Source organism: Phyllostomus hastatus, unplaced genomic scaffold, assembly GCF_019186645.2.
Source record: "Phyllostomus hastatus isolate PE091 unplaced genomic scaffold, TTU_PhHast_1.1 phas_contig_495, whole genome shotgun sequence".
Taxonomy (NCBI): Eukaryota; Metazoa; Chordata; class Mammalia; order Chiroptera; family Phyllostomidae; genus Phyllostomus; species Phyllostomus hastatus.
Window position 1 is genome coordinate 4,232,350 of NW_025333895.1, and position 12,029 is coordinate 4,244,378.

General features: G+C 60.7%; 2 protein-coding genes across 2 annotated transcripts in view; both read right to left on the bottom strand.

Annotated features, from left to right (window-relative positions):
• Positions 1–965: 965 nt before the first annotated feature.
• DPM2 (dolichyl-phosphate mannosyltransferase subunit 2, regulatory) lies at positions 966–3,945 on the bottom strand. Its single transcript, XM_045846295.1, has 4 exons — positions 3,849–3,945; positions 3,537–3,626; positions 2,654–2,756; positions 966–1,674 (listed from the first exon to the last, which is right to left on the bottom strand). The coding sequence occupies exons 1-4, from the start codon at positions 3,849–3,851 to the stop codon at positions 1,616–1,618; spliced, it is 255 nt and encodes an 84-aa protein (XP_045702251.1). The 5' UTR covers positions 3,852–3,945; the 3' UTR covers positions 966–1,615.
• A 1,912-nt stretch (positions 3,946–5,857) lies between these two features.
• Positions 5,858–12,029, bottom strand: part of FAM102A (family with sequence similarity 102 member A) — a 35,090-nt gene continuing 28,918 nt past the window's right edge. The window contains exons 7-11 of the mRNA XM_045846146.1: positions 11,004–11,108; positions 10,727–10,922; positions 10,145–10,266; positions 9,942–10,011; positions 5,858–8,626 (exon numbers count right to left, since the gene is read on the bottom strand). Coding sequence (XP_045702102.1) covers positions 8,581–8,626; positions 9,942–10,011; positions 10,145–10,266; positions 10,727–10,922; positions 11,004–11,108 — 539 coding nt within the window. The 3' untranslated portion in view covers positions 5,858–8,580. The remainder of the gene's footprint in view (positions 8,627–9,941; positions 10,012–10,144; positions 10,267–10,726; positions 10,923–11,003; positions 11,109–12,029) is intronic.

Genomic DNA, 12,029 nt, shown 5'->3' on the forward strand with positions numbered 1-12,029 from the left:
GGCGGGAGTCGAGGAAACGTGCTTTGGACTTAAAAAGCAGACACCACTGGTCGTGTGAGTGGGTGCAGCGCCCCGTGGTTAGACCGAGCACAGTCGAGATGAGGAAATGCAGGAAGCAGGTGTGGACAACCTTTGGGGAGTCTGGCTATGAAGGGGAGAGGGGGCAGAGACCTGGGGGGAGTTGCTGGCTCAGTGGAAGGTCCCTGAGGTGAGAGACTGGACCCTCAGGAAACGCCGGAAGACCTTGTCGAGAGCCAGAGGCTGTTCCCAGGAGAGCAGGGCATCAGAGACAGGAGGCTCCTGCCACAGCAGGGCAAAAGGACGGAACCCAAAGCCCAGGGGAGCAGCACCACCTGGGGGACTGGGCGAGGGCAGCACAGGTGTGCCTGCACCTGGCCTCTGAGGACACCTCCGCTAACGGGAGTGAACCTCGCAGGTGTGACAGGAAGGAGGCTTACATCAGGCACGGTGAGCGGGACAGCTGGCTGCCCAGAGGGGAATGCAGGGGTTGCTGTGGGGCTGGGGCCAGGCCTGCGCCAGGTCACTCACCCCAAACACAGCAGAACCAGCCCTGCTCTGGCAAGGTAGCGGCCCTCACCGCTGAGCCACACCAAGTTGGGCTGCTGGCACGAGATGAACAGGCTTGGGCTCTTAGGAGACTGGCCTGAGGACCCCTAAAACACCAGTGCGAGCCGGCCGCGTGGACAGAGGCGGCACGGTGAAGGCTGCCGTGGGGTCTGGCAGACTGCCGGGGTCCCCAGTGGTGTGCTGCTCCGAGTCAGAACCACGGCTGCCCCAGCTCCGGCTTTGTCTTGTGTCCAGTCCAGGGATGACCCTGGAAGCACCTGAGGCATCTCCCTGGCCAAACCAGAGTCTTCTGAGCTGAGACCAATGAAGTGACCACCTGCCAGCCCCTCTCCAGCCCCCAAAGCCCAGCGCCCCTGGTCAGGGATGGCACAGAGACAAACACGTCATCAACATTTATTGTCCAGCTCCCCAGCAGGCCAGCGCTGGGGCCGAGGGGCTGGGCCTCCATGAGCAGTAGGCCTGGGGGCCCGTGGGGACCATCTCAGTGTGCCCTGAAGCCTGGTCCCGGTCGGGGGGCAGGTCTGTCCTCCCCCTAGGCTTTCCAGGTCCAGCAGTCCTGTGGGGCCCCAGGCCCCATCAGACCCGGGAAAGCTATCTTTGTGGAGGAAAAGGACATGGGTGGGGGGGGGGGGTGGTGGAGGCTATGTGATGGTTCAGAACCTGCCAATTCCAACATCAGCAAGTGTCAGGAGGGAGACTGAGGCAAGAGGGTAGAACCCAGAGGAAAGAGTGGCAGGGGTCTGGAGGTGAGGTAGGGAAGGTGGGCATCTTTCAGACCCTGAGCCAGAACGAGGAGAGGGAGACTTCCAGGTACTTCCTCCTGGTCTGGAAGGGTGAGCAGGGGAGAGGTGGGGGTTCTGGTCAGTCAGGGGCGAGTCCTGAACAGCTCCATCCCTGGGGGCGTCTGCAGGGCAGCCATGCCTGAGGGGGCTGCAGTGCGCGGATGGGTGCTGCGGGCCCCGCCCTGGGTGTGCCCAAGAGGGGAGGCAGAGAAGGGGTCGGCAGCCTCACCCCTGCGGGGGGGCCCTCACTGAGGCTTCTTGGTCACCTTCTGGTTCTTCAGCATCACGTAGGTGATGAACAGTCCTGGAACGTGCAGATGAGAAAGGCCGGGTGAGATCGGGGCTTGGGGCTGCTAGAAGGCCAGCACAGCGCATGGCGTGGCAGAGCGACCCACCCGTACATGCGGCCAAGTACCTCCCCAACGCCCCTCCAGGCCACCCGGTCATCTCCCTGGTCAGCCAAGCCATACATCCACCCACATTCACTCAGCAAACACCGCCGGGTGCCTACCACGGGCCGTCTGCTGCATTTAGTGTTTCAGGTTCCGCAGGATCCAAGGTCCACCCCACTACCAAGCTCACCAGCAACGCCCTGCCCACCCGCCTCCCCACTCAGCACGCAGCATCCACCCACCCCATCATGTGATTGTTGACTCGTTCAAACCAGTTTATTTACTTATTTACTTTTAATCCTCACCTGAGAACATGTTTTTCATTGCTTTTAGAGAGACAGAGAAAGAAAAGGGGGAGGGGAACACCGATGCTAGAGAGAAGCGCTGATTGCTTGCCTCCCATGCACCTGGACGGGTGATTGAACCCACAACCTATGTATGTGACTTGACCGGGAATCGAGCCCACGACCCTTGGGTTATGGGACGGCGCTCCAACCAAATGAGCCCCACCAGCCAGGGCCCAAAGCACTTTATGGAGCTCCAACTCAGTGCCTCGGCCTGTGTGGGCGCTGAGAACACAATACTGATGAAGACACAGTCCGAGGGCACCCACACGCTAAACCGTGGGAGACCAGAGAGGTGCAGGAATCACGAGCCAGAGTGACAAGGGGGTGAGAGGTGACTGAGGTATGAGCAGAGCTGAGGGAGACTTCCCAGGCGTCTGGAAGACTGACGGTAGCCCTGAAGGCTCAGCAGGAAACTCCCCAGGGGAGTTCAGGGCAAGGAGCCTCAAGCAGACGTCCAGCAAGTGCTGAGATGCAGTTCAGGGGTGAGAGAGGGTCATCACCCCCACGCCCACCCCACACCCTGCCCAGGGGCGTGGTGACTCACCCACACACAGGAGCAGCAGGAGGCCAGCAACCAGGGGGATGGCAACGGCGTAGGCTCGGGGCAGGAAGTACTTGTGGATAACATGCTGGCTGTCGATGAACGGCTGGCATCCAGGGCAGAGCTCTGGTGAGCATTCCCGGCCTTGCTCAGGACCCCCAAACCCCCCCTTCCACCTCCTCCATCTCAGGGGTTGCCCCCACTCAAACCACTGGGAGGGCATTTGCTTTTCTTTAAGGTAATGGCATTTTGTGTGTCTTAGTGTGTTTTCTTCCTTCGCTCAAGTAGTTGTTCACAGGGCACTGGCCCTAAGTTGCTAGTGCTGGGGACCCGGCAGGGTACAGAACAGACAGGACCTGCCGCCAGGCGCTCACGGGGGAGAAGGGCACTCGAGGAAGCCTGGAGTGATGCCCAGCCTGGGCTCCAGCCTCTTCTCTCCTCACACTTTTCTCCAAAGGTTACCAAGTTCTACAAGACCCTGCCTTCCAAACACACTGCACTTCTTCAGCAGTAACCCCCCACCCCCCCACACCCCAAGTGCTAAAGGTCCTCACAAAGCCCACTGGCACCCACGGTGCCCAGCAGCCAGCGGGATAACCAGAAGGATGAGACCTCCCTTCAGGGGCAGGGCACATCAGGAAGGGGGCTTTACAGCGGAGCAGGTGAGGGTAGGACCTCGGGCCGACCTTTCTCCCCGAGCCTCAGCTTCCTCATCTATACAACGGGGACAGCACGAGCATCTTCCTCTTAGTGCTGTTCTGGGGATTCCATGAAATATTTCGGTAAAGCACCTCGCACAGTTCCAGTCCCATGGCTGTTTAAATAACGTTAGGGGTCGGCTGCTAGATCCATGAATGGAGATGGGGGGGCGGGTAAGTACACATACCAAGAGAATCACCCAGGCGGTGTAGTAGGTGAAGATGATCAGGCTAACGGCGACGAGGCCGAGTCCCACCACCTGGTCTGTCCCCGTGGCCTGGAGAAAAGGGAGGGCTTAGTTGACTAAGTGATTCTTCGTTTAGGTGTACTAATGGGGGGGAGGGTGCGTCGGAGCCTGATTATACTGGCGGAGCGCCGGATCTGGAGTTTTCATCCGTACAACGGGCCGGCGGGGGGCCAATCCCAGGTCCGAGCGCCCAAACCCTGGCTCCTAAACAGACGCGGGACCCCCAAACCCAGCATCCCGCCCCACGCTCACCATTTCCCCGCGCTCCGCCCCGGAGCACCAAGCCACATCCGGTTCCGGATCCGGGCCCTTCCGGCCTTCGGGCTCGTGGCACGCCGGCAGTCGTAGTCCTTACGCGGGCCTAGGCCTACGAAGTCTGACAGGCAGGCACCGCCTCCCCGCTTTGCATGTCGGGAAATGTAGTTTCTCGAGTGCATTGTGGGACAAGTAGTTCCCGAATCTTCATAGGTAATGGGTCAGAGTTGAGAATTCAGACTGGCTGGGACTCGTGGCCTCAGTCGATCTCTCCCCAGAAGGAAAGTCCGTATCTAAATATCCTCAAGTCCCAAGGCTAGAGCCGGGTGGGGTGGGGACGCAGAAATCTCATTTTTCGGATGGGGATAATGAGGCTCAGAGAGGGGCGAGGACTTGCGGGAGATCACAGTTCAAGGCTGTGGTGAAGCCACACCAGCACCTAGGGCCCTAGTTCTCGTCCCGACGCCCTAACTTGAGCGGAGGATGCAGAGAACGTTCACCGCCCGGTTCGGAGGCAGAGGGGCTAGTCGGAGTCCTCAGGGATGGGGTGGCGTCCCCTTACCGTGGTCTGTACTCTCTTTACTCGCCGCCCCCGCGTCTGCCTCGGCGGTCTTGGGTGTCTCGGCAGCTCAGGCAACAACTCAAACGTGTCCCCGGACTGGCTGCGTCTGCGGGCCCCTCCCCAGGCTTGGAGGCCCTTTCCTCTGAGAGCAAGGGGCCGCTGTGCCTCACTAGTCCGGTTTCACTGGGATGCCACACAACCCAGGGAAGTCACCTTCGCAGCTGGAAAGCGATGTGTTCCCTCCTCTCTGCTCCACAGCCCCAAGTGTCTCCCTGATGACACTTGTCACCGTGTTTGAACTAGCTGATTGACTTGATTTGGCCCAAGGGACTGTGAGCTCCCTGCGGATAGTCAGGGGTGTGCATCACCAGTGCCGAGAATGGAGCTTCGCACCAAGTAGGAGCTCTGAATCAACCAACCGGTTTTAAGATTTGGTGGCTTTTTGGATCTTGGAATGCTATAGTGTACAGCATTTGGTGGCGGAGTGGGGGTAGGGGGTGGCGGGTGGAGATCAGGCCTGAACCTGGAAAGCTCCTTCTGGCAGCATACGTCACCTTGGGTTGTCTGAGCCGTCTCCGAGGATGGGGGCTGCCCTCCCAAAGCTCATAGGAGTATCCTTTTTTCTTTCCTCCCATTTTGTGTCACCCAACATTACTGTGTTCCAAAGGCGCAACGCTTTCTGCTCTGTGGCCCAATTCCTTCCTTGTCTCGGGACAGATTCAGGGCTCTGCAGACAGCCAACTTTCCTGTCTCCAGGTGCACCCTGGAGGAGCCTGAGAAGCAGCCCCCAGGGTTCACAGGGGCTGTGCCTGGGCATCAGCCCTGAAAAGGGGTGGGGCAAGGCAGCACCGTGGCAGGCCCACAGCCTGGTAGTCCGGTCGCTTCTGTCTGTCCAAAGCCACAGGTTTCCTGCCACTTCTGAGCTCATTAAGGGTCCAGGGTGACATGCGTGTCTCAGAGCTTGGTGCAGACTCCTCTGTAACTTCAGACGGGCAGGGAGCGAGAGGCCCCGGCCTGGAGATTTAGAGATTGGGAACCAACTCAGCACCTCCCTAGGGCAAGTGGTTCACGCAGGTTCTCATCGGATCTACCACCTCACTTGCTGCTGAGAAAACGGAGGCACAGCGAGTTTTCTGTCCTCAGGCACGCTTGTCAGGGGCACCTGCCTGCCAGGGGGTCTGCAGAGCCATTAGAACTCGGGCTCTGAGGTCGGGGCTGCCACTTACTAGGTCTGAGATTGGCAAGAAACTGCACTTGGACCTCAGTTTCCTCCCCAGGACTCTGGTGGTGTAAAGGTGGGAATTACTGTGACTTCAGCAGGGACTTGGAGAACCCTGGCCACCTGTATCTCCAACCCCCGCCCCAGAGCATCACCTTACATCCATCTGGTGGTGTCTGTGACCCCAAAGTCAAGTCGACAAAACAAATGAGGACCCCCATGCCATTAAGGAACAAAAACTGCAACATTTATTTCCCCCCCAAATCAAGACACTGACACTAGGCTGATTCCCCTTTACAATGTTATTTTCTACAGTAGAAGCTGGGACAGAGATACAAACACAGCCCACTGACTCAGGGTGTGGTGGTGGCAACGTTCCGTTAGAAAGAGGGGAATTAACAAAAATAAAAAAGACCTCCCCGTCCCGCCCGACCCCCATCTCCCTGCCCACCTCCCTAGAGAGAGGAGAGCATGGACATTCTCCATCCTGGCAGATCATGCCATGTGGTCAGTTTGTGGGGTGACCAGAAAAAAAAAATAACCTAAAAATATTGTAGACCTTTATTTATTTTCTTTAAATCTCCTAGTAAAAACGTTAAACTGTCTTCCGAGATTCCAAACTGTCATTGCATAGACCAAATCCTTTCCAAAAATATCTCTAATATATTCCTCTCTATTCTCTCTATATAGAATTTTTAAGTCCAGGAGCGGTGGGCGCCTAGGGGGAATTCACTGAGCTTGAGTGGACCGGAGGCTCCCACGCAGGGACGAGGCCAGGGCTCTGGCCAGCGTTAATTTGGTCACGGCCAAATTCTCAGCCCAATGACCCTGGCCCAGGGCCTGGCATGGGAGGCTGTGGGAGGCTGTCTGCTGGGGTGACTGTCAAGTTCAGGCCTCATCTACAGTGGGGCTAGCGTTCCTTCTTCTGGGGGCTTTCCCCAGCAGCACCAAAGCCAGCCATTTTCTGCCTAACGCCCCAGAATTTTGAACCAGACACCAAATGCACCTTGCATGCACCTTCCCACTGGGCTGAGGTCCGGCAGACACAGGAGGGAAGGGTGGTATACCCCCCATCTCCTGGGAGTCACTCCATCTGGAGACAGTGCAGCCAGCCGCCTTTTAAAGTGCCAGGTGTCTAGGGGCAGGAAGGGACCCACAGAGCTGACCGGAGCCTTCTCCAGCCACAGCGAATGCGCTGTCCTGCCTCGGCAGGTGCCTGCCGGCATTCTTTTCCTAAAAGGTGATTAAAAACAACAAAATCCTAGAACTGCTCTGGTCCCAGTGCTGAAAGGTTCGAAGACCAAGACTCCAACTCGTGCCAGCTGGGGCAGAGGGGCCAGGAGCCCTCCCGGCCTGGGGAGGACACCCTCACCCCCACCCCTGCCAGAGACAGAACCAGTATCCTGGCCCCCCCTTTCCAGATCCCCAGCCCTGCTGGGGACCCAGTCAGTGGGTGGGGCACAGAACAGAACCACCTCCCCTCACCTGGGGGAGGGAAAAATGTCGAACTGTGAACCCTACAAAAAAAAATGAAAAGAAAGAAAAAGGGAGAAAGGAAAGGAAAGGAAAGAAGAGAAAAATGTATAGGGTAAGTAAACACCAGCCCGCTGGGTTTATACAAAAACGAGTGACGTTAAGAGCGGCAGGGAGACTGTCCAGAGACTGGCTGGCAGCCCGCACCTACCTTCAAGCAGTAATGAGGACTGGGGGGCGGGGGGCGGGCGGAAAGTGCTCGGAGCAGAGGCTCTGGTGAGGGGGCAGGGGCAGTGCCGGGCTGCTCCCTGCAGGAAACCCCTCCTGGAAGGACCCCGCCCAGCCCTTGCCCGGAGAGGGGGATGCTTTTAGAGGAAGGCTGAGGCTTTTCTGGCCAGGGAGCCAGCTCCAGCTGGTCCAGCCACAGCCCACCTGCCCCTCCAGCAGTGGCCCCAGCCTGGGCCAGCTGACCCTGAGGGGAGAGAACGGGGGTGGCGCTTGCCCAGCCCAGCCGGGCCCCTGACTTCCAAGGGCTTGGGAGGCACCTTTCTGGCTTCCTACAGGAAACCAGCTGCTCAGGTCCCAGCCCTGGGCAGAGGGGAAGGACCATCGAAGCTCAGGCCTTTCTCAGCACGGGCCTCGGGCCTGAGCTGCAGCTAGCTTGGAGGGAGGAGAGGCAGGGCCCCGTGCCAGCCGGGCTGCTAGGGCTGGGCCGCGGACTGCACAGCAGGCAGCGCCCAAGAAGCCTGGGGAAGGGATCAGGGGAAGGGCAGGCGAGGGCCAGTGGGGCTGTGCTGGACACAAGCGTGTGCAAAGTGCAGGCTGCCCGGGCAGCAGGAGAACATTCTCTGGGGGAGGGAGTCTCAATCTGGAGTACGGGTGGGGTCTGAGGTCTTGGCTCCCGGGGGAGGCCGCCGGCAGGTCCCCCAGGGCACAGGGGAGGGGTAGCTAAAGCACTAAGCAGTCACAGGGCCACGGTGGCAGGATTCTGGGGGTGAAACAGCCCCCAAGGGAATGGGGGGCGATGGAACAGAGCCCTGCCGGGGCATGGTTTGAGCTGGTGCTCCTAGGGGGGGTGGGGGACAGGGCAAGGGGCCCCTCGGCCATGAGCAGCTCCGTGTGTGTAGGACCCGCTGCGCGTCCCCATCGAGGGACCAGGTCAGTCACCAGCGGGGCATTCTGGCCATCATTGTCTTGCCCGCCCACTTCACGGGCCCACGTGTCCTGCCCTCTAGTGGTTGAGAGAAGAATGTTCACAGTGGTGCCCAGGCCCCAGCAGGCCAGGAGGGTCCCAGCGTGGATGGGAGGACAGTGGAATGAGGCTTTGGGGCAGGACTGCGGCTGGAGTGCACGGAGGAGGCACAGATGAGATGCGGCGTGGACGGTGATATCCAAAGGGGAAGGTCCCTCGTGGAATGGTGGGGGTCTGGACGCCCGCAAAGGAAGGGCCCTTCTCCAGCCTGGACACCCGCTCCTCAATGGCTTTCAATGACGACGGGCTCATAGACCCCAGAGGAGACCCTGCGGGGGGAGAGAGGTCAGCCTGTCCTCCTCGGTGCTCTTCTGGGCCAGGCCCCTGGAAGCACTTCACAAGCGGGCACTGTGAACTGGCCTCATTTTGCAAAGGGGGCTCAGACAGGTGGAGTCACTTGCCCAAGTGACACAGACAGTAAGTCTCAGAGTCCACGGGATCACAGAGCTGGCACACACAGGGGTGTGCTGAGCCCGTCCTAACACCGACCCCGGCAGGGAGGGGCTGCACCCCACCCCACTGGACAGGTGAAGAAAGGGAGGCTCAGAGGGATGACGAGGCTTGCCAGGAGGGCGGTGGAGGCTGGGAGCTCCTCCCACTGAGGCCAGGCGCACCCACGAGGCCATGGGCATTCCGGGCTCAGCAAGCTGCTCTGCTCAGACCTCGGACCTCGCTGCCAGGCTGGTCCTTCCCTCCCCGAATCCCAGCTTCAGAGGGAGGACGCATATTCACACACCTTCAAGAGGTCACTGTTTTCTCCCTGCCCACCTTGTGGGGGCAGCCGAGGAGGCCACAGGGCAATGGCATATGCAAACTTGTGCCTTGCCAGCAGGGGGCAGCAGAGCAGCACCAGGGGGCAGGCCTGGGGCCCCCGGGCAGCCCAGCCAAGGCTCCTCCAGCTCTGGCCCTAGATGTGAAATGGGCACTGTCCCGCCCTCCCACAGGAACAGGGTGGGGGGCCGGGGGAAGCCTTCCCCACAACCCTGCATGTGGGAAGCCCCTCCCCCATTCATTCATTCATTCATTCATTCCTTCACTCCCTCACTCACTGAGCCAGGCACACGGTGAACACGTAAATAAATGCCTGGGAGGGCGCTGGCATTCTGCAGACTACAAGCCCAAGTGTGATCCTGCCACCGCCTCGTCTCTGAACGTCACGAGGGCAGAAAACTGCCACTGACTGTTGTACGCCCAGCTCCTCAATCAGTGCCTGGTGCGTACCTGGTGCTCAGTAAACACCCGTCCGATAGACGGGTCATCAGCTCATTTTGAAGGGGTTCCCAGATCCAGGAGGAAGGGAAAGGTGGGTCCAAAATAAAGATCATTAAGCCCCTGGTCTGTGCTGAGCCCTGTGCTAGGTGCTTTCCAAGGTCACCTCTGGAACACTGCCCAGGTTTCTAGGTGAGACGCAGTGCACACTCGTTGAGAGAGGGGGAAACGGAGGCTGGGAGAGCAGTGACTGGCCCCAGGTCACCCCGTGGTGACTGGCACTCCAAGGGAGGTCAGTAGGCTGCAGAGACCTTGCTCTCTGCACCAGGCCTCCCAAGGCCGCCCTGACCACCCGCCCCTGCCCCTGCCCCCTACCTGTTGGCCAGCTGGATGCCGCTGAGCGTGGTGGAGCCATCGCGACTCACGAACAGCCGGAGGTTGCTGTCTGTGGGGACACGGGGGAAGGCGGAGGCTGAGCAGGGCGGGGCCCTGGAGCCGAGGGTGGCAGGGTCCTCGCAGCAGGGTTCCTGCAGCCCGCCCAGTCCCCTAGCCCGCCCGGCGGCGTCGCCCCGGCTCACCCTCGGAGTTGCTGCCGTCCGTGAAGTCCTGGCTCTGCATGATCTTCTCCACGATGTCGTCCGCATCGATCCGCGTGTCGTCCACCCAGGGCGGGTGGCTCTCCATCGAGTCCTTCTTCCGCCTGGAGCAGAGCGGGCATAGTCGCCACAGTCAGTGCGGGACGGGCCCCGTGAGGACAACAGCGGGGGCCTCCTGGCTCAGGACGCTCGAAGTGCCCGTGGGAACTCGCGCAGGCGGCACTCACTCAGCCCTCCCCTCATGCAGCCCCGCTCGGCTGTGCAGGCGCCGTCACTGCGTGCTCTCAGAAGTGAGGACACGGAGGCTCTGAAGGGCCACACGGCATTAGGCAGGGGACCCAAGGTGCCCTAAGGCGTACAGAGCAAGGCCTGAGCATGCGCAGGCCAGCCAGGTCAGGGCTCCACACCTCGAAAACACCAACTGGCTGAATCACCACCACGCAGCCTCCTGCCTCCTGTTACAGGTGAAGCAGCAAAGGCTGCAAGAGCCACTAGGCACGGGGCGGGGGGCTGAGGGCTGGGAGAGGGGTCCTGCCCTCTAAATTGCTGCGAAGGGAGACTCACCGAAAGGAGCGCTCAGACAGAAGTGGGGGCCGGGGCGGCCGCGGGGGCTTCTCGGGAGGCCGGTGCTCGCGCTCACCAGACTCGGGGCCCTCCACGGTCATGCTGAGGCCACCAGAGGCACTGCTGCTGGTGGACGTGTTGCGGCGGTGCGTCAGGTCCGAGAGGCTGGAGGAGCGCGAGTGCTCCGTGCTGTAGCCTGGTGGGCGGGCGGGGCCGCTCGTCAGGGGCCGCCCGGGCACACGGGAGGCCGGGGGCATGGGGCCGAGCGGGCACTCACCGGAGATCTTGGACTGCTGGCTGGCGTAGCTGGAGTTGCGGGAGTGGCCGGAGTGGAACACCTCCTCGGGGCTGGACAGGTTCTGGTCTGTCTCCTCTGGCACCCCTGGAAGGCAGGGAGAGGGCACGGGTTCCTGGGGTGCCCATCCTCTCACTGAGTATGGAGGGGGTGGGTGGGGGCCCTATGTATTTCCATTCAACAGACTGGAAAGGTGAGGCTCATAGGAGCAGCAGTGTGCTCCAAGCCACAGTTGACCATCTGAACCCAGATGCATTCATCCTACGAATGCCTGCAGGGACCCCTCCTCGCAGGGTGCTCTGCTGGGTGCTGTGAACAGGAGCCTGGGTGTCGCAGACCACCGGGGAGGGCGCATGTTGAACTCAATGGGACCCACAGTGAACTACAACTGCAGTGAGTGGTACAGGGCGGGGAGCAGTGGGCGTGGGGGTCCAACCCAGTCTGAGGGCAGGGAAGGCTTCTCTGAGGCGGTGGCCTTAATACACGAGACCCTCAAGAGGCCTGGGAGGGAGCAAGCCAGATAAGGCGTCAGAGAAAGGGCCTTCGGAAGGCACAGTGTGGGGCAAAGGCCCTGAGGCTTGATGGAGCTGAGTCAGTGCAGCTGGCACACAGCAAATTAAAGGTATGGGGACCTGGCTGACGGCCCCGCCCCAGGTCACCCAGGTCACCCAGCAGCTCTGCTTGGACACTAACGTGCCAGCACTCCCCACTGGGAGGTGCAGGGGAAGCGGGCGGACCCACCCCGGCTCCCTGGGGGCCCACCGCCAGTCCTCCTGCAGCAAACACAGGAAGCAAGGGTTCGCCCATCCCCCTGTCAGAGCTGAGTACAGCCAGGCCACCAGCTGGACCCCGGGCCGGTGTCCCCACCCAAAGTCAGGTGGCTTTTTAAGTGCCCAACAGGTTCTCCGCAGCACCAGCTACAGCGGCACCTGAGGCTCCCCCCAACCCCATGCTGCCTGGGAGAGGCACCCCTGCTACTTCGCACAAAGGCGTCGTCTGTGCCGGGGC